This window comes from Mirounga angustirostris, unplaced genomic scaffold (genome assembly GCF_029215605.1).
Source record: "Mirounga angustirostris isolate CCGP_5_RB_7025 unplaced genomic scaffold, mMirAng1.0.hap1 SCAF_10, whole genome shotgun sequence".
Classification (NCBI taxonomy): domain Eukaryota; kingdom Metazoa; phylum Chordata; class Mammalia; order Carnivora; family Phocidae; genus Mirounga; species Mirounga angustirostris.
In genome coordinates, this window is record NW_026991718.1 from 93,811,697 (window position 1) to 93,833,608 (window position 21,912).

The following is a 21,912-nucleotide window of genomic DNA, read 5'->3' on the forward strand; positions in this document are numbered from 1 at the left end:
AGGTGTGACGTGATATCTCATTGCAATTTTGACTTGCATTTAGGGGCACCTATCTTTGATGCACTAAAGGTAAAATTGAGCTTTATTACATTTGAAAAGGTTGACATGTGCACTCCTGGGACACCCCTGTTGGCCATGCCCAGGATGAATTTAGCAGCTTCCTCTCAGACCCTGGGGCTCTCCTGGAACCCACCTTCCTCCTCCTCAGGTAGCTCAGCCTTCCTGCATTTCCATATCCTCTTTGACTCCTGGGCACTTCCTTCCCTCTGCAGATAAGTGGAGTATGAGGCTATTCTTAGCATCCAGCTGAAGGCTTGACCAGAACGCAAGGCTAATGGCTGATATGGAACTTTTCCTGGTGAGGGCCCAGGAAAACTCCCTGCTGTCTTTCCTAGAGCAGCAAGGAATCTCTGATGGTCATTCCAATGTCCCTGGTGACCTCTGGACACACTAGCTATGTTTTGTCCAGCTTGCCTCACATGGGCCTGTCCTATCTTTATGGTTAAGACAGTTCCAACATTGAAACATGAAATGTATTTCATGCAAAAATCAGGAGATTTACACAAAAGCCCAAGTTTAAAAGTTCAAAGGCTTTAACTTCTTGAAAATTAGAAACACAGTGCTATCCTGGTGATGTTGCCCTCTTGATGTGGGACATCTGCTCTTCAGTTTGCTACAGTCTCCACCATTCCCTATTGTCCTCAGTACTGCAATCAAATATCGTTGCCATTTATCAACTTTCACCTGGCTTGGCTTTACTGGTTTACATGATCCACCTGGCCCCGGGAGGCATTTGAGGTTGAGACCTCTGGTGTATTCATTCTAGCTGTTTCTGATGACCCATATGAAGCAGGCAGTGTGATTCAGGAAAGAGAAGGGGCCCAGCCCTCAGAGAGCAAGTTCTCATTGGCAGTGGCATGCGTCTGTTCATTTGTAAAGTGGTGACATGGCTACCCACCCGCAAGACTGACTTTGGGAATTCTGTGACAAAAATGCAATTATCTCCCAAGTCATCGGTCAGCAAACTTTTTCTATAGAAAGCCAGAATGTAAATATTTTAGGATTTGTAGGTGATAGTCTCTATAGCAACTCAGCTCCCCAGTTGTGGACGGAAGCAGCAGTAGACAATACACAGAGGGATAGGTGTGCCTGCATTGCAATTACAAAAACAGGTGTCTGCAGGGTCACAGTTTGCTGACTTTGTCCTGATCTGTCGCCTTCCCTCTGCTGCTCCTCTCCAGCCCTCACTGCATCTTTCAGGCACAGGGGTGATTTTCAAAAGTATGGGGCAGGCCTAACAACAGATACATAAGAGTTTGTGATCTTCCTCCTTCTCCCACCTTCTAAGTGGGGAGTCAGCTCTGGCCCCGTGTTTGCTGTGCAGTTTCAAACTAAGGGACAGAGAAGGAAAACATCAAGCTCAGGACTGCAGACAGGCCAAGATGCTGTGTATGATAAAGATGAGAAGGTGGGGTTGAGGCAAAGGAGACTCAGGGAGGAGTTCTGAAAGAGTGAAGAGGGGAGGGAGCTCCTGGGCACATGGGCAAGGTGCAGGGAATGACTAGCGAGCCGGCTGCAAGTGGGTTGGGTGAGAGGTGACTCTGGGTCCTTTGAGGGACCCAGGCAAGATCTGAGCTGCACTTCTGTTTTCTTGGTTGATGGAATGTAGACAGGGCACTAACACCAAGTGAACTTTCAGAGGGTTGCATGTATGTTGGATCATGGTGCTCCCTTCCTCAAAACCCTTCATGGCATCCAACTGCCAACTCCTCACCCGGCCAGCATGCCAGCCCTCCCCAATCATCCCTACAGGTTGCTCTGTTATCTGTTTCCCACATCACTGCACACTCAGTACCCAGAACCAGCCCTGCCACTGTAGGTGCTGAATAAATGAACAATGCATACATAACATACACATATATGCATTACACATTTTTCATGCATTCAGCATATTTACTGAACACCTACTATTAAAGGCCAGGCACTGAGCTAGTCCCACATGATGCCAATTCAGGACAGTGGGTCCTAAATACACGTGCACATTTTTCTTGCTTTCATTTCCTTTAGTTCTGGAAGGCATGCCCCAGAGATAGCTAGAGAGACCTCAGAAATGAGGTATTTCCGAATTTACATTGCAGACCAGGATTCCTCAGCCTCAGCATGATGGAAACTTGGGGCCAGATAATTCTTCATTGTGGGGTGCAGCCTGTGCGTTGTAGGGAGTCAGCCAGTTACACCTCCACCCATGGTGTAACAACAAAAACTATCTCTGGAGAACCAGCGGCCTAGACTGAACTGGCTGTCCCAGACCAGAACCTCAAGTGACTTGCATCTTTGAGACATTAGCATCTGGGGAGACTCTGAAACAAGCCCAGAATCTGGAAGTTAAATGCGAAAGTAAGCAATGTTTCTGGCTTGTTCCCAAGTGAACATTAGTAATGCACACAGAATGTCAACACATGGCTTCAACAAGGCCACTAGCCACCAGGTCTGAAACAAGACAGAACACAGAATGCCCAAGCCACAAAAATGACTAAACGGCCCCCTCTTCTGACTCTGAGTGTTGGCTGCTTTACCACCGCTACCTCGGGCTCCCTTTATTTCTCCTGCCTTCTAGAGAAAAAGGATTAAGCTACCCAATCACCCAAATTGTCCTAGCTTCCTGAGAACACTCAAATCCTCCTTCCGGGTTGCCAGATAAAATACAGTGTCCAGGTAAATTTCAATTTTAGAGAAACAATAATTTTTTTAGTATAAGTATGTCCCCAATATTGCACAGAATGCATTGTCTATATATATGCTATATCTAATATTCAAATTCAGCTGGGCATCCTGTATTTTTTTCCCTAAATCTGTAACCCTTCCTTCCTTAGAATTAGCCAGCACATGGGGCACCTGGGTGGCTCAGTCGGTTAAGCATCTGCCTTCGGCTTAGTTCGTGATCTCGGGGACCTGGGATCGAGTCCTGCATCAGGCTCCCTGCTCTGCGGGGAGTCTGCTTCTCCCTTTCCCTCTGCCTCTGCCCTCTGCTCATGCTCGCTCTCTCTCACTCTATCTCTCAAAATAAATAATTAGCACAAGCTCAAATCCTATAACAAGCCCTTTCCAAGCCCCTCTTAACTGAGACCACCGCTCCCCCCCCACACACACTTCTTCTGGTGTGTCCTCCCTGGCTGCAGCAAGTTAGTAAACCCAATTCTGATGAAAGATGTATTCGGGGTGGTCTTTGAGAAGAACAATGCCCACTTTCTGAGACAGGAAACTCTGAGTGGCGGCTATCTGAAAGGGACAACTGTAGGTGCCCAGTAGGGAAACCAGAGTCAGGTTCACACCTCAATGAATAAGCGTCTAACACAGGGACCATGACATGAAAAGTGGGGGGAGAAGGGGGACCCGCTTCTCATTTCAGAGCTGGCTGAGGCACAGAGTCAGCATTTTAAAGCCCCAAGGGTGCTGGATCCCATCTCTATGAAGTTCCTTCCAAGTTGAAGCACCATCACCATGGAACCACAACAAAAAACACAAATTGTGTGACCCTGGGCAGGTATCATAACCCATCCACAACTCAGTTTCCTCATCTGTAAAATGGGCGTAAGGCCGGCACGAGGGTTAAGTAAGTGAATGGGTTTATAAGTGCTCAGAACAATGCCTGGAATACCATTTCTGAAATTAAACATTATTTTCAAAATGTCACTGAATAAAGAGGAAGGCTGGGCTGTGTCTATGAAGTGGCCCCCAAACAGCAGTTTTTCCTGAAATGCCAGGCATTTAATAAAGGACATGTTGCCTTGCGTGATTTCTGTTCCTCTGGCAAATGGCAGTGGAACTCAACAAGAGAGTTTGAGTTCATTTCCCCCAAGCTTTCACCGAGGAGGGGAGGAGCCCACATCTGTGAATCTGAGCCCAGAGAAAGTTCCAGCATCTATGGGTAAACGGCAACATCAGGTGCCGGGGGCTTGGTGGGGCGATTTTGCTTCTGTCTGTTAACAGAGCTCTGGGCGGCTGGGTCATCCTGCCTCTGAGGTTCTTCACTAGTGTCTCTGCCGCTGCTTTTGAAAGAGCAAATGAAATGTGGAAATATCATGGGGAAGAAGACAGAAAAGAAAACCTACACCTGAACACCCATCTGCAGTGGTAGTCACACCCACCTACAAAGGGAGAATGACTGACATCATGAAAACACTGCATCTGAGCTGACCGAGGCCTACAGCCTAGTGGGGAAGGCGATAAACTCCCTTCTCCAAACAGGAACATGAAATCAGCTCTGCAAGGCAGACATTTCCATGCTTTTTGTACCGTCCTGGCTACTTATTCAAATATAGAGTATAGCAGTTCTCAACCTTGAATCCCCTGGCGGGCTTGTTAAAACACAGACGGCTGGATGCCACCCCCAAGCGTCTGATTCACTAGGTCTGGGGTGGAATCCAACAATCTGCATTTCTTTTTTTTTTTTTAGATTTTATTTATTTATTTGAGAGAGAGAGAGTGAGAGAGAACATGAGAAGGGAGAGAGTCAGAGGGAGAAGCAGACTCCCCACTGAGCAGGGAGCCCGATGTGGGACTCGATCCCAGGACTCCAGGATCATGACCTGAGCCGAAGGCAGTTGCTTAACCAACTGAGCCACCCAGGCGCCCCCAACAATCTGCATTTCTAAGAAGTTTCCAGCCAAAGTTGATGCTCGAAGCTTACACCACACCTTGAGAACCAGTAGTCCAGATTGCCTTGCTAACAAACTCTGGGCATGCTAATGCTGCCTGTCCAGGGACCACATTTCAAGGATCAAATGCTTCCTAATATGCATGCTATTAAAAAGAAAACCACAGGTCCAAAATGGAGTCATTTATGTTAAGGGCCCCACATCAGCAAACCAAGACTTGATACTTAACTTAGTTTCAGCACCTTCCCACACCCTCCCTGCCCCTGATGGAAGGTAACCTTCAGCCAGACAACAGGGAATTTTTCCTGGTCAGCACTAGGAAATTTACCGACAGTCCCCTTGTGTTCCCCTCTGGAGGGCTACATTGCCTAAAACAATGGATTCTTTGCTAATAACTTCCTTTTTGTTCCCTCTACCTTTAAAAACCTTTCCTTTGCGGCAGCTCTACAGGGCTCCTTTCTATCTGCTTGATGGGATGCCACCTGATTCATGCATCATTCAATACCGCCAATTTGATCTTTTAGATTACTCAGCTGAATTTCTGTTGCTTAACATGTTGATTGGTGGCAGCAATGGGATCCCCAGAGAACCTCCCTGTGGCATTCAGGGACAATGATAAATACAGGCATGGTACCCTGTGACCTTTGAGTCCCCAGTCTGTCTCACGGCTTCTGAAGACCTTGGGGAAGCTCCTCCCGCTTCTGAGAGCCTCTTGACCTGATTGGCTTTCCTCTACAGGGAGGGTCAGTTTGACCGGGCAGAAGGTTCTGCCCCAGCCCATCCCCTACCTTTTCAGACCACCATTCCCAGGTCTTGGAGTGGAAAACCTTAGCCCTTGCCACTCTGAGAATTGGTGGTGGTTACCAGCAGGACTCGAACTGGGTCCAAATTGAGCTGAACTGGGTCCAGCAGAAGGCCTCAGGTGAATAAAATTTGTTTAAGTGCAATCCTTTAAAACCCAAAGAGTGAAATGTACCACCTTCCAGCACACCTGCTTATTTTATATCTAAGAACTATAGCCCCGGAAGCTATAAATATCTACAAAAATGGCAAAATCGTACTAAGCTTGTTTTGTGTCTTACTGAACTTGGCTAGGTAACGGTCAGGTTGGGAACCCCAAAATAAGGCTGGACAGAAATGTGAGTTGCACCCCATTTGAGGCTAGATTTGACTGGACAGAATTTGTGGCTAGGGTCCTACCAAACTGCTTCCAGCCCTCAAGGGAATTACAACCTAGAATTACAGTGGCCATCATGGGAAACATTCCAGTTAACAAGATCATTTAAGGAGCGCACTTAAAGCAAACGCTTCAAAATTTCAAAGCTAGCTTCATCGGAAGTTTCGTTGCAAAAAGCTGATAAATTAAAAAGACCCCAGAGGTACCTAACACAAAAAACTCTTAAGACTGACCTAATTCTTAATGCTTCCTTATATCCTCCTTTATTTACTCATTCTAGTTACCCTCTGTCTGAATTGCTTTTACAGGATCATTAACAAAAGTCCACCAAGGTAATGACGTTATAGACACCTCCAAATCTACCTTTGCAGGAGGGCCCTCTGTGAGCCCCTCCCAGAGCCAATGGACTCAGAGATAAAGTGCTACATTTTCCCCTTAATAGCCAAGGGAAAACTAAAACTAAAACCAAAACCAAAACCAAAACCAAAACAATACTGCATTCTAACACAGATGGATGGGTATGGCAGTCCTTAACATCTAAGCTACAAGCCAGTTCTCTGAGGAATTAAAAAGCAACTGTCTTTCTCATACAAATCTTTACAAAATTAGAAATGCACCTTTGGAGGTCATTCACAGTTTACCCATTCCTTTTACCAATTCTAAAACCTCCCCTACCTATTTCAAAAGGCTTGTAAATTATTAGCCTTAGAAAACCAAGCTCCTTCTTGGAGGAACCTGCATTTTCCCCCTGACTTTGAGATAAAAATATTAAAAGCACAAACCTCTGTGAAGTAATTCTTATCAGAAGTGAAACAAAAGGGGGAAAAGGTCATTCAAAATTTAGATGAATGAAAAATCCTGTGTCTTCTCCACAAATATTAGCAAAAAAAATTTTAGCCTTCCGATCAGGTAACCTTAGCTTATTCCACTGGCCAGAAAACAGTTTGGATCCAACTGTGCTTTTAAAAAATAGTGAGTTTTTATTATCATACCTGTTTCCTGTCTAAAATTTTTAAAACAACCACTGGAAGGTCTCTGTTTGTATGTTTTTGTGTATCTATTGTAGATGTGTGACATTTTCTACCTCTGAATGGCATTGTTAAAATTATTTTGTAAATGGCTCTACTTAATTGACTTTAAAATAAGCACTTATAAATAAAGCATTTCTAAATCTCAGAAATAGAACAGAAACTAATACAAATGTTTTTCAGGTTCATGTGATCTAGGATGATTTTTGGTAAATTAGACAAACAGCTTTTATCCTACCTAGGTTTCCTAGCCAAATAAGTTCTTGTTATCCCTGTTATAAAAGTTGTCAGCAAACAATAACTTGAAATAATGACTTTGTCTAATGTTTTATAAAAGTTTTTGTGGGTAATCTAAACATAATTGTTAAAAACAAGTAAACTGAATAGATGTAAATAAGATAAAGTTTTTAGGTAAACTTTAAAATAGTTTCCCCAAGGGACTCCTGGGTGGCTCAGTGGGTTAAGCGTCTGCCTTTGGCTTAGGTCATGATCTCAGGGTCCTGGGATCAAGTCCTGCATCGGGCTCCTTGCTCAGCGAAGAGTCTGCCTCTCCCTCTGCCTGCCACTACCCCTGCTTGAGCTCTCTCTCTCTGACAAATAAACAGATAAAATCTTAAAAAAAGTTTCCCCAAATCATTTTGGTAACCTGAAATCTTAGTTTTGCTACATTAAGTGATGAGTTAAGTTAAATTCACTGAATATCTAGATAATTTCCAAATAAGATAAAATAATGAAACATTAATTACTGAACAGAGGTTTATTTACTTTTGACTTCCTTAATATAGAGAAACTAAAGATAAATTTGGGTCTGTTAGTAAATATGTTTCATGCTTTTTAAAAAAATTATACTATGAAAAACACATATTTCTAAAAATCATAAAAAGTATTTATTACCTATTCATAGAATGCTAATGTAAAAGACACTTCACAATCGTTTACTTCTTAGTTAAGGCTACTAAGGGTTAAGAATTCTAATTAATATATGTGGTTAAAGCTACTAAAAAGAAGGGTAACATCTCCATATGCAAGAGAAGTAGGATGTGTGCTTTCAGTAAAAAAAGGTATGAGGAAAAAATAGACAATTCAATTGAAAATGGGCAGAGGACGGTTCTCCAAAAAAACCTACAGATGGCCAATATACACATGAAAAGATGCTCAGCATCACTCATCATCAGGGAAATGCAAATCAAAACTATAGTGAGATACCACCTCACACATGTCAGAATAGCTAGAATCAAAAAGACTAGAAATAGGGCACCTGGGTGGCTCAGTTGGTTAAGCAACTGCCTTTGGCTCAGGTCATGATCCCGGAGTCCTGGGATCAAGTCCCACATCGGGCTCCCGGCTCGGCGGGGAGCCTGCTTCTCCCTCTGACCCTCTCCCCTCTCATGCTGTTTCTCTGTCTCTCTCTCTTTCTCTCAAATAAATAAATAAATAAAATCTTAAAAAAAAAAAAAAAGACTAGAAATAACAAGTGTTGGTGAGGATGCGGAAGAAAGAGAACCCCTGTGCACTGCTGGTGGGAATGCAAATTGGTACAACCACTGTGGAAAACAGTATGGAGGTTCCTCAAAATATGAAAAATAGAAATACCATATGATCCCGTAGTTCCACTATTGGGTATTTACCCCCCAAAACTGGAAACACTAATTTAAAAAGATGTATGTACCCCTATGTTTACTGCAGGATTATTTACAATAGCCAAGATATGGAAGTAATCCAAGTATTCATCCATAGATGAATAAAGAAAATGTGGTACACACACACACACACACAGGAATATTACTTAGTCATAAAAAAGAATGAGATCTCACCATTTGCAGCAACATGGATGGACCTAGCGGGTATTATGCTAAGGAAATAAGTCAGCCAGAAAAGACAAATGCTGTATGAGTTCACTTATGTGTGGAATCTAAAAAACAAAACAAAAAGCAGAAACAGATCCATAAATACAGAGGACAAACTGATGGTTGCCAGAGGGAGCAAGATTAAAGAAAAAAAAAAATAAAGGATAACTAGGTGGCTCAGTTGGTTAAGCATCTGACTCTTGATTTCAGTTCAGATCATGATCTCAGGGTGGTGAGATTGAGCCCCACAACAGGCTCTGTGCTCAGTTGGGAGTCTGCCTGAGATTCTTTCCCTCTCCCTCTCCCTTTCCCTCCCCCTCCCCTGCTTACACACTCTCTAAAATAAATTTGTCTTTTAAAAAAAGAAGAAAGAGGTATGAGGAATGGAAATACATTTTTGTTGAGGGAAAAAAAAAAAAGGAATTTTGTCCTAAAGTGAGGCTTCTTATTTATAGAGGGAAAACTTAGGATAACATCTGAATATAGGAAAAAAGTTATAGAAGTTTTGTGATAAAGGAATCTCTGAAAAGGAATTTTAATGTGTGGTCAAGTTGGCTAAGATTAAAACATAGCTAAGAATGAGTTTTAATATCAAAAGTATACAAATTAGAATTTGGTTTTTCTCTGTGTTAAAAGGACAGTTTTCTTAGATTGTTGACCTGCTTTTTTAAAAAAAAAAAAAGATTTTAATTATTTATTTGAGAGAGAGAGAGACAGAGACAGAGAGCATGAGCAGGGGGAGGGACAGAGGGAGAGGGAGAAGCAGGCTCCCCGCTGAGCAGGGAGACTGATTCGGGGGTCAATCCCAGGACCCTGAGATCATGACCTGAGCTGAAGGCAGATGCTTAACCCAAGTAACCCTGCCCTGCTAATAAGGAATTGTAAACAAAAGTTTTCTTTACCTTTAAAATAATCTGTTAGAAAAACAAAGATTCTGTTTTGTCTTTATCAGGTCTTTGATTACTTAGGGAAAAAATGAGTCTTTTCAATATTAAAAAAGCTAAGTTTTTTTTCTTTTAAAGATTTTATTTATTTATTAGAGAGACAGAGAGAGCATGAGTGGCGAAGGTGTCAGAGGGAGAGGAGCAGAGGGAGAAGCAGGCACCCCGCTGAGCAGGGAACCGACGTGGAACTCGATCCCAGGACTTCGAGATCATGACTGGAGCCGAAGGCAGACGCTTAACCAACTGAGCCACGCAGGCACCCAAAGCTTTTTTTAAAAAATTTTTTTTTTTTAAGATTTATTTATTTATTTCAGAGAGAGAGAGAGCGTGCAAGCGGGGGTGCAGGGAGACGGGGCAGGGGGAGAGGGAAAACAGACTCTCTGCTGAGTGGGAGCCTGACTGGGGCTCCATCTCCAGACCTTGAGATCATGACCTGAGCTGAAACCAAGAGTCTGACACTCAACTGACTGAACCACCCAGGCGCCCCTAAAAAAAGCTAAGGCTTTTTATGACTATTTAACTTTCCATATTTGCCTGTGAAGTCTTTAATTGTCACTTAGGTTAAATAGATAAGTAAGTATTGTTTCACAGTGACCTATGATCCTATTTGGCCAAGTATGCAAACCTTTTGATATTTTTGACAAATTTCTCCAAAAACCAAATTCAAAATAAAGTCTTTTTGACCTTGAACTAACTTTGAAATTTTCCAGAGGGTCACTGGAATATTGAAAAGGATTTGTTCTCTCTCCTTACAAAAAGAGATGTTAAACTAATTAGTTTATTTGATGCGTTAAATTACATGGGAAGGATGTCAAGTAAGTGATGATAAACCTTCTTAGATCACATTGCATGGGTAAATGTTATTAATAGAAGCATTCCAAAAATCTGGTAAGTCCTTGTATGTTATCACTTGTTATTTTAGTTATTATTTCAAGATGTGGAATGGCACAGAAATAATCAAATATCCTTGTCAATTCCATTATAATGAATTCTCATCAGATCTGTAATAATGGGCATATTGGAATCTGTTGTCATTTACAATTATTGCTGTAGTCAGAGGCTTTTACAAAACTTCCTGCAACTGTATTTCATCTTCAGAGAGGTTCATGGAAAGGAATCTGACAAGTACTCTAGAATATATGTTTCTGATAACTTTCAGGTCATACAATTAAACTGGGTAAGAATTTCCAGAACTAGTGGAAATACTGACTTCAAGCGGAATAAAAAATAAACTGAGGGAGATGATTCTAATTTTTTGTGACTCCTTGTTTAAAACATCGCTGGTTTTCTGTTGTTCTGCTTTTCCAGATTTTAGGAGATCCCTTTCTCTTTTCTCTTAGACTATTAACAATTTGTTAAGATATACCTTTGTGACCAAAGATGAAACATTTACTCTTTCTCCCTACCTGATGCCTCCAGAATTAAAAAAACTCTTGAGTATTCTTTTCATGACAAAATAATTAGTTATTTCCATAAGTTCAATAAGAATCTGTTCTCCTTGGAACAGGACACAGTTGGAAATATTGGCTGTATATATTACCAAGGCTTTGACTGGCTTGTCACATTTGAGACAGATGTAAAAGTCCACCTGCTAACTTGATTACAAGGTTCCAACAAAGCAGTCTTTAAAAAAAACTTTCTCAATCACTGATCTTGCTACATTTATAGAAATAATCAGGCAAAACTGAATACAACAAGTTGGTTTTACTATCAAAAAAATGAGGGTAATTGGAGAGAAAAGAAATTATGTTTACATCATTATCTATATTCAATTCTAATTTTGTTAATTTTCTTGGAGGCTCTGGTATGGACCTACCCTGAATTCTTCTAATTTCCTTGAAAATCTGGTCACAACTCTCAACACTAATATTTCCAACTTTCTCCCACCCTTCTGATTTGGAATCGGTAAAAACAGAGACTGCCCTTGAATCTCCTTGGAAGGAACTAAACCAGGTCCTCCTCACCACTCAGACAGCAGCCAAACATCAGGGACTTAAACCTTGGATATGCATCTCTAGCCAAACAAGGTCCCACCTGACATCTGGTCCTGCACAGACGATGCAAACCTCGGAATCAAATTGACAAGGAAGAGAAACAGCTGACATGAAGATAGACTGCATCCTCCCAAGATCAGGACTTCATGTTTTTAACATAAAACCCTTTCTTCTTCACTTTCCTTTACTCTGACACTGGCCTAAAAAGATGTCAACATCTGTATCTCCCAGGACATTGTTAAGGGGGTTAAACTCTGCCTTTCAGACTGCTGGATTTGTCACCAAAAACTCCTATCCGCCCTTTAGCAGTACCACCTTAAGAGGAATGGTTTGTGCCTATAGCGTTTGTCTTTGTGCTGGTTTTCATTCTCCTTGGGCCTCCTGACACAGCCTGAAAACCCTTGGAATTTCCTAAGTGATAGAAGTGTTAGGAGTATCTTTTGTTATTCACTTGCAAGCCCCTTTGAATCCTGCCAGAGTTCTTGTTAATGAGATGACTGGTGGCAGGTAGCCCCTGGATAGCTCCAGGGTGGGGGCCAGGTGACCCAACTCTATGATAAGAGCATTGGAATTTTCAGCCCCACCCCTACCCCACCCCTGGGAAAGAAAGTGGGGCTGGGGATTGAGCTAATCACTAATGGCCAATGATTTAATCAACCATGCCTACATAATGAGTCTCCATAAAAACTCTAAATGCAGGGGTTTAGAGAGCTTCTGATCAGTGAAGCTGAGAGTGGTGCACCCCAAACTCCACAGGGTTATAAGCTCCTGTGCTCAGGACCCTTCCAGATCTTGCCCTATGTATCTCATCTAGTTGTTCATCTGTATTCTATAATACATTGGTAACTGTAAATAAAGTGTTTCCCTGAGTTCTGTGAGACAATCTAGTGAATTACTGAACCTGAAGAGGGCTTGTGGGACCACTGATCTGTAGCCAAGTTGGACAGAAATTTGGATCATCTGGAAACCCACCGCTTGTGACTGGTGTCTGAAGTAGGGGCAGTCTTGTGGGAATGAGCCCTTAACCTGTGAGGTTTGTGCTAACCCAGGGTAGTTAGTGTCAGACTTGAATACCCAGCTGGTGTCCACAGAGAACTGGAGAATGGGTTGGTGTGGAAAAAGCCCACACATTTGGTGTCAGAGTGTTGTGAATAGAGAAAGAGTTTTCTTTTGGTGGTAAAAGATATGTCATAAATAAAGGGCCCATGTGGAACCACTCAGCTTCCAGGTTCAGGGCAACGATGTTTGGAGACTGTCCTGAAGACATGATCATCTATATCTTGACCTACTACTTCCTGCACCCTCTGCACTCTGGGCGACTGGTGCCCATGCTGAATGACCTATCCACAGTGGGTCCCTGAGGTCTGCCCTTCCCCTCGGAAATCCCAATTTGCATTATTCTGTCCCCTTCTCAGTACATATGAACTCAACTTTCTTCTCTAGGCTGATTGCAGCTAGTGGTTCATAAAGTCCCAGTTTATACCAGGTTGTGAATGACTAATGAATCATCTGATATTCTGCCAGTTAAGTGCTACTTATGAACTCAAAATGATTTTCCATTTGGAATTACAGGAAGGAGGGAGGGATATTTTTGGCAAGCCATTCTCCTTTTTAGAAGATAAGACAAAGGAGAAAGAAGACTCTGTATCCCACATTAGTTCCTCTCTTGATACCTCTAACATCTGGGACAGTGGGCTCTCAGTACCCTATCAGTTAAATGTGAGAAGCTGCTCCCAAAAGTGGGAGGAGGAGTCTCTACAACTTAAGGTCCCTACATACTTGGTGACCATGGGCTGGGCTGACCCTAGGCACTGTCTTAAGGCCTGGAGAAACTTGCTGCTCCTTTCCCTATGTATCCCTTAGTCCATCCATGGATGATCATGTCTCTCAGAGCTCAGCTAGAACTCATAGGCTCTGTCACTGCTGCATGTGAAGCCCCCAAGAGAAACAGCAGCTGTGGCATCTGTCTCCCTTGCACACCCCCAGAGCCTCCCGGGGGGGTCAGCAGTGTTAGGAGACTGAACTTTCCACCTGGCTGATCCTTCTCTCAGCTAACTAAGTAGGAGTTCAAACTGACAGCCCCCAGGCCAAAGCCTGCCTCCGAAGCATTTTCTTCCATCCTCAGTATACTTTTTAAATTGGGGTTCTCTTACATAAAAATCTGGATTTCTGGCCTCTCTTGAAAAATATCAGAGGACGCACATTCACTCGTGTGTCAGCATCTGGTTGGAACTGAGTCAGCAGCACCCCCTCCCGGCTCCAGCCAGTTGTGTTCCCGACAAAATTACCTGCCCAAAGCCAGGCAGGCCTGCCCATTCATGCCACTCCTGTCATTCTTTCTGGTCCTACAGGTTTTTGACTTTGTGACTGTTTCCCAATGTTTTCATCTCTAAGATAGCCGGTGAACCCCGCATCCTGGTATTCACACCTTTGAGGGATGGCTGGACTACCTGACTGGCTTCCAATGAACAGAACATGGAGGAAGTGATGGTATATCACTCTCAAGATTAGGTGATAAACAGACTCTAGCTTTCATCGCTCTTGTTTTCTCCTGTATCACTGGCCTTGGGAGAAGCCAGTGGCCTCATCCTGAGGCCAGCCCTGTGGAGAGGGATGGAGACCTGCCAAGTGGGTTTGAAGTAGGCTCCCCACCATTCAAATAGTCTGATGAGAATGCAGCCCAGCCGACAACTTGACTGCAATCTCCTAGCGACCTACCACCAGAGGGACTCAGTTAAACCTAGATTTCTGACCTGAAGAAACAGTGAGGTATAGATATTTGTTGTTTTAAGTCACCAAGGTTTGAGACAAATAGTTACATAGCAACAGACAATACAGCTTCCAATGTTGTTGTGAAAGTGGTTTTTCTGCTTACCATGTAAAGACATCTGAAAGACTATTATCCTGGGAAATTCGACTCCATACATTTCACCTCAGTCCGGTGAACTTACTGGTGACAGGCTCATGTGCAAGGATTTTGTCAGCCTCTGGGATCTGACTTTAGGTGTCAGAGCAATATCCAAAATAGCATCGTGAGACTTTTACATTATGAAAAAGAGCCCAGAAATCAGTGCTATTAATACATCCACGATTCCTCAGCAAACAGGAAGATTCTCCTCTAAGGTATTTAAATCAATCAACTCAGAACAAACTTTCCCATAGTTCTACAACCTCACTGAAGAAATTCACTCTCTGAGGCACAATTCCTGGTTGGAGAAAGCCAGGGACAGGGGAAGGGGAGGGTTGTGGAAGACACAGGGCATAAGCCATTTCAGTGTGAATAAGAAACACTATTTAAAACTTGAAAATAAGGCAAAAAAAAAAGTGGGTAAGGCGTATTTTTTTTTGATCAAATGTTTAATGCTATGAATTTTCCTCTGACTGCTGCTTTAAGTTTATGCCATTGATTCTGACAGGTGGTGTTCTGCTATTTTTTTAATAAATTCTGTAATTTCATTTTGTATTTCCCCTTATACCCAAGAGTTTATTAGAAAGTTTTAAAATTTCCAGGTGGAAGAGCCCTTCTGTTTTTGAGCATTATGCTTGAGCATTATTTGACAAAATCACTTAAAGATTATTTAGTGATCTAGGGGCATGTACCTGTATTTGACTTTGTTATGTGTTACTAATGAAGGGCTTGGGCGCTGGGTGGTTACATGTCAACCTGGGAATTTCGGTTCAGGGGGATAAAAAAAAAGATTATACCAACGGTTAGAGTTTTATTGCTTGTAGGACTTTAACCAGTCCTGTTTTGATTTTACCTCAGTAAACTTACTACAGAAGGACTTCTTAAGTCAACTACAGATACATCACTTGTGAAAATGTTCTTTGAACCAGCTTGATGCTTGTTTCCTGGTTTCATGCATGGGGTGAATAAAGTGTTGATAGATGTTCATTCTATATTGTATGAGAGTCCTGTTTTAACTTTTTGAAAATTATACATTGACATAACAGTCCTTTAAATCTATATCTCCTTCTTTGGCAACTCCCTAATAATGAACACTCAGAGTTACAAGTAAGCCTGGAGAAATACATGGTTGAGGAGAACCAGCGAAATCTATTTTACTCCTGACTTTACAAAAAAGCAAAATTCCTTAAAGCAAGTGAGAGTGTATTGCAATCCCAAAGGCAATATTTAGTATCAGAAATGAATGGCCAAAATGTGCTGGAAAGACTACCCCATAAAACCTGAAATCCATTGCTTTTTGAAAACACAAATGGGAAACGCTGTCCAATAAGTAAATTCATGACATTCCTAGAAAGTCACGCCCTGAGGGACTGATGTGTGTCCTGGAGGGATCTGGAGCAGATGGTGAGAGACGCTCATGTGAATCCAGAAAAAGCCAACCGCTCTTCCAGAGAGAGAGGTCCCTGTCCCTGTGACCTCTCCAGAAGGAGTTTCCTGGGAAATCTCACTGGAGTAGGAGGAAAAGGATTACAGTGGACCCCTCAAGGGGTGGGGCTCCAGAGGGCAGGGTGCCTCAGGAGAAAGTCAGGCCAGGTCCAGTTCCCATCCCTCCTATAGACTAACCTGCCGCACTTCAACCTCCCCGGGCCTCAGTTTACCCATCTGTAACAGGAAGCACTTCAGACAAGATAAAATGTAACTCTTCACTGTCCACTAAGGCAGCCACCAGCCACATGTGGTGACTGAGCACTTGAACTGTGGCTAGTCGGAATCAAAATGTGCTCAGTGTAAAATACATACTGGGTTTTAAAGGCATGGTACCAAAAAAAAAAAAGTAAAATATCTGATTAATACTCTTATATTGATTAGATACTTACATGATAATATTTTAGATACACTAAGTTAAAGAAAATATATTATTAAAATCAATTTCACTTTTTTTTTTAATGTAGCTAGTAGAACATTTAGAACAACCCCTGTAGCTGGCTTTGTATTTCTACGAAGTGTAAGTGTCCAGGAAGAATTTTATTTGTGGAAAACAAAAGATACACCAAATACTGACGTCAGCTCTGCTCTGCAATATTATTATGAATAATTATCAATACGTCATCTGCTCTGACCAAATCTCTAATCTCTGTTTTGTTTTCACCACAGCGCCTAGTCCTTTCCTGATTGCGGACTGCAGCACTGGCCCTCCCTGGATGCCTGGCCTGTGAGGTGATGTCTATTCACGGCCCGGGGTGCAGGCTAGGAGATCAAGGGCGTGGCACTTGTACCTTTGGCTTTTAAGTGTCCACCAATCCATGAAAGGATTTGTTTCCTGAAATTACTGACTAAAATGTGATTTGGGTTCCATCCATTATTCTCCAAGCCCCTGCTATCTCTGTCCCCTGTCGCACAACAGTGAATTGCTGTCCTGGGCAAAGAAATGACACTGAGAGTAGTCTGGAAATGTGAATGCGAGGAAATCACTGACACCCAAGGTGTGAGGTTGTGCCCTTTCTGGATGATTGAAAATCTGCCTGCAGACAGAATTTCTGAAAAGAGATAACTTCTCCAATGCTGAGGAGGGACTAATAGTGAAGGGAAGGGAGTCGGGGTGAAGAGAATCATCACCCCTGGTTTATCTGGTTGTAAAGTCAGATTTTAGCAATCAGGTCTCCTCAAAACTCGTCACACTCTATTCTTTATGGTGCCAGAGAACTCCCTTCTATGGCTTCTCTGGACCGTCTGAAAGACACACATGATGCACCTGTTATCCAAGCCATTCCAAATGACCAAAAGAGGATTTCTCAAACTTAGACTCTGCTGCTGAGCTGGGCCCTCGCAACTGGCCAGCAGGTTTGTGAGCCCGGCTCAGGGCATCTCCCTACAGAATGGGCAGTTGGGAGGCACAGGAGGGCAGGGTCCCTGTCATCAAAACACATTTCGTCCTGGTCAGTTAAGACCAACAGCTCCCCTGTCCCAGAGGCAAAGAAAGGCTGGGAACCTGAGGAACAGAGAACTCTACTAACTTGAAGGTAGCACAGGACAGGCTCGCCCAGGCATTCCTGGAAGAAATCAGACTGTCAAGTGGGCAGTACACACTGGCCCGCTTCTGGAATCATTCTCTGCTATAGAGGCTCCCCCTCGGGGTCAGGGACACAGCAACAAAAGGACAGAGCAAATTGCTCATGGCAGAGGTCAAGTTTTGGATGGAAGTTTACTTCCTGGTCCTACGCTGGGGCCACCGCTAGGCCTTCTACCACAATTTTATCTTCAGACAAAAATAAAGGTAGATGCCAGCTCAGACCATGTGAGTTCCTTCGTCTGTGGGTAAAGTGTCTATGTCAGCCTGGAAGGGCAGTTGGGAGCCCAGCGGGGAGAGGTGGGAGGAGGAAGTACGGACAAAGACTGGAGTCTGGGCATTGGCAGGTCTGTACCACAGGAGCAGACCCAGGATGGCACAGTGGCAGGGCCAGTGGAGGTAGAGGGGGGAAGCATAGCTGGAAGATCTAGAATATCAAGGGGAAGAGGGCAGACCTGGTCCTGGGCCCAGCTTGGAGTGGATGAATGGAATGGTTTGGAAACAAACAAATACACCGAATACATTGGGTGGTCCTGCAGATAGATTATGAGCATCCTCTGTAGATCCTCAATATGAAAGAAGGAGAAGGGAAGTGGGGAGGTGGAGGTAGGGGAGAGAGGAGGGTGAGGATTTTGGTGACTTGAGAGGAATCTGCCAGCACTGGGCACCCAGACGGGGTGGGGGTGGGGGTGGCTCGGGGGAAGCTGTGGAATTCGGAAAAGGAGGGATCAAACCTGATTGTGAGCTTCTCTGCTAGTGCAGGACCCCCTAGAGCTTTGCCAACCTAGATGATGACTTCCTCTTTCATGCAACGCACCCTGGAAATCTGACAGCAATGGGCGTCAACTTCTATAGTGAGGTGTGGATACCTTTGGCTGCTTTGTTCAGGGCATCACCTGCCTCCCCCTATAGGTTTTCATAGACACCTTGTAGAGCAGGAAGATGCATTTCTCACCAGTGGGTGAGGAAAATTCACGATGGTGCTAGGAAGGACTGTGGAAAATGTGTTTGTCCAGTATAGGACTTTTGGGGCCAGGCTTCTGGGATATGATTCCGCATGAACAATAACCATGGGACATTGTCAAACAAGTGCTTCATGTGAGAAGTAAATGGGGCTCTGAGAATATGTAACCCAATGTGGTGTTCCAGGGAAATCTTTCCTGAGAAAGTGGCCTTTGATTTGCAAGCTGAGGTTGACTCCATATTATGTAGGGAGGTGGGATAGAGCTAAATTTTGGAATGACTCTCTTATATTCCTGCCATGCTGTTCTTCACATACACCAACAATGCCCTATAACCGGATAGGACAATTTCAGGAAGCATGAGAATACTTGGTGACATTCTTGGCTCACAGATGAATTCCACATGCATATTATCCATTTCTTGGTTATTAGGGCTCATGTGATTGTGTGTGAAGTGTAGATAATTGAAAAACAATCACCAGACCTCTTTTTCATCATTATCTTCCCCTACCCAACTTGTGTTTTTAAACCAGAGTAACTAACCACTGGTGGCAAGCTTTGATTTGTGGTTTCCTATCTGTCCTGGCTCACGGAAATGACTCAGATAAGTTGCAAGACACAAGGGTGCCTTACCCCACCTTCCTAGATAATAGGGAGTCAACCTCAACTCTCAAATCAAAGGACACTTCCTCAGGGAAGATTTCTCTGGAATATTCTCAGAGTTATACGTTCTCAGAGCCCCTTGTATGTCTCACATGAAGCACTGTTTTCTCTCTCTCTTTTTTTTTTATAAAAGATTTTATTTATTCGTTCAAGACACACAGAGAGAGAGAGAGAGAGAGAGAGAGAGAGAGCATGAGCAGGGGGAGAGGCAGAGGCAGAGGGAGAAGCAGGTTCCCCACTGAGCTAGGAGCTAGACATGGGGCTCAATCCCAGGACCCTGGGATCATGACCCCGAGTCAAAGGCAGACGCTTAACCATCTGAGCCACCCAGGTGCCCCTGTTTTCTCTTTTGATATTATTATGTGTTTAGCATTGTGATTATTTGATCAATACATTTATTTGCTACCAGACTGAAAGCTCCATGAAGTCAGGGATCACTTCTGGTTTTTCTCTCCCTAGTGACTAGTACAGAGCCTGGCTGATCACAGGTGCTTGATAAATGTGAATTGATATAAAGCATGAAAAGTAAAAGAAGAACCAATGGGTCCCAGAAGGTGCTGAGCAACAAATCATCCCAGCAAACTGAACTCCATCCTAGCATTTTTAAGACGAACCTCCAAAGAGTCAGCATTAAATGTCCAAAGGGCAGCTGACTTCATCCTTACAGATAACTCCATGCCTAAATCATGAAATCATCAATAATATTTATTTACTATTATAATAACTAATAATAATAGTATTCCATCGGGGCGCCTGGGTGGCTCAGTTGGTTAAGCGACTGCCTTCGGCTCAGGTCATGATCCTGGAGTCCTGGGATCGAGTCCCGCATCAGGCTCCCTGCTCGGCGGGGAGTCTGCTTCTCCCTCTGACCCTCCCCCCTCTCGTGCTCTATCTCATTCTCTCTCAAATAAATAAATAAAATCTTAAAAAAAAAAAAAAAGAATTTAAAAAAAATAATAGTATTCTATCATTAATTATGGACTAGCCATAGTGAAAAATAACAATGTCTATAAAGAAGAGAAAGGAAAGAAGCACAAAGTAACTATATCATTTACTTGGAGTATGTAACTTAAACAAATTAAACAATTTAAGCTCCGGAAAAAAGAAAATTAAGAAGAAAGACAATACCAAGTTAAATAGTATAAGCCACTTTGCCAACAATTTCCTCAAGGGCATCTGACTCAGGGAAGATGAAGCAGGACTTGTCCTCGACGGGGTCAGGCAGGCCTCTCACCTCTTGCCTGACTGATTCTTTCATAGGACACAGCCCAGGAATTCAAGTTCACTGCTTTACCTGTTGTCCAACTGAAAAAAAAAATTTAAAGAAAGATTTTCCCCAGGACTGCAGGACACACTGACTACCATGGACTTAATAGGTAGTACTGAGTGAGTCCACTGGGGACCCTCTCTCAGGAATTTTCCAAAGGCAATTTTGACCATACTTGATTTTCTCCTTTTGCTATGGCTATAAAATCCAACTGCTATGTCAGATTCAACCCCCGCCGCCCCCCCCCACCACGTGCATCCTGAGCGTAAGGTGGTAGTTGCAGACTAGCCAGTACTTAAGATGATGTAGGCAGTGCCTTGGTTAAGGAGTGGGGTGGGCTCGTCCCTTCGACCAGGATGAAATAAGTATCTCTGCATAAGGCAGGATTGAGGAACTGGAGATAAGTCAGGAGCCTGGTGGGTTTAGTGCCTGGTCTACAGGGGACGGGATGAGCCCCTCGTCTGGCTCATGTGGGTGGATTCTGTACAGGTTTGATTCAAACTTGGGTAAATGGATAAAGAACGGAGACTGCTAAGTCCACATCACTGAACTATGAGGACAGAGAATGGAGACCATCTGTGTCAACAGAACTATTTCTTCCAGGATATTCTTGCCCAGGATGTTAAGACTTTAAACCAATAAATCACTTTACTGTTTGCTGCAGGAAATTCCTACAAAACAATTTGTCCTGGCAAACAGTTTGCTCACCTGGGAAAAGCTTGCTTATCAAACAGTAGTTAACTCGCCAAGATTCTATTCAAGACCATTGTCTTGCTGAATCCACCAATCCTGAACTATGATGTCACATACTCTGCTGAAACCGGATCAATCCTCTGCCTTGAAAAATGCAGCTCCAAGGGTGCGTACCCAGACCTGTAAATCCTATCAAAGATGCCTCCTGCAGTCCCACCTGCACACCAATGCAACTGTGTCCAGGTGATGTCTGTCCTCACTGCCGTCAGCTGATTGAATTTAGCTTTGCTGTATCAACAGGCTCTTCTGGTGGATTTCTTTGGAGTCCAAAATTGATACAATAAATCCGGTTTAGTGTTTTGCAAGTGGGAAGCATATAAATGCAAGTTAATACATACTTACAACCCATCAGGATGGGATAATTAGTAAACATTGTCAGTTTTCCTTGGTAATTAAGAGGCCCCTATATCATTCCTCCTTTGAGGAAAAAGATCTGGTGCTTGAACACCTGCCTATGACAGATTTGAAATGCACATTTGACCTCCATTTTTCTACTCATTTACATGATTCTGGGTTTTCCAAATGTTCTACAGTAGGTGTTACTTTGAGGGTGAGTGAAAGGATACAAAGTAAAAGCCATAAAGAAGAAATGAATTCCCAATTGCAAATTTGAAATGACTGCCAAGTCTTAATTTACAACATAC

At 43.1% G+C, this 21,912-nt stretch overlaps 1 protein-coding gene across 16 annotated transcripts in view; it reads right to left on the reverse strand.

Annotated features, from left to right (window-relative positions):
• RIN2 (Ras and Rab interactor 2) overlaps positions 1 to 21,912 on the reverse strand; it is a 237,056-nt gene that overhangs the window by 88,397 nt on the left and 126,747 nt on the right. For 4 of the 16 annotated variants that reach the window (XM_064572757.1, XM_064572755.1, XM_064572754.1 and 1 more), the window contains 2 exons: positions 21,224 to 21,525; positions 20,377 to 20,553 (listed from right to left, as the gene is read on the reverse strand). The exons of 8 other annotated variants lie outside the window; for them this stretch is intronic. In XM_064572757.1, the coding sequence (XP_064428827.1) occupies positions 20,377 to 20,424 (48 nt within the window). In that variant the 5' untranslated portion in view covers positions 20,425 to 20,553; positions 21,224 to 21,525. Of the gene's footprint in view, positions 1 to 8,677; positions 8,776 to 20,376; positions 20,554 to 21,223; positions 21,526 to 21,912 lie in introns of all 16 variants that reach the window. 4 more of the 16 variants (XM_064572758.1, XM_064572760.1, XM_064572759.1 and 1 more) reach the window with 4 other exon arrangements.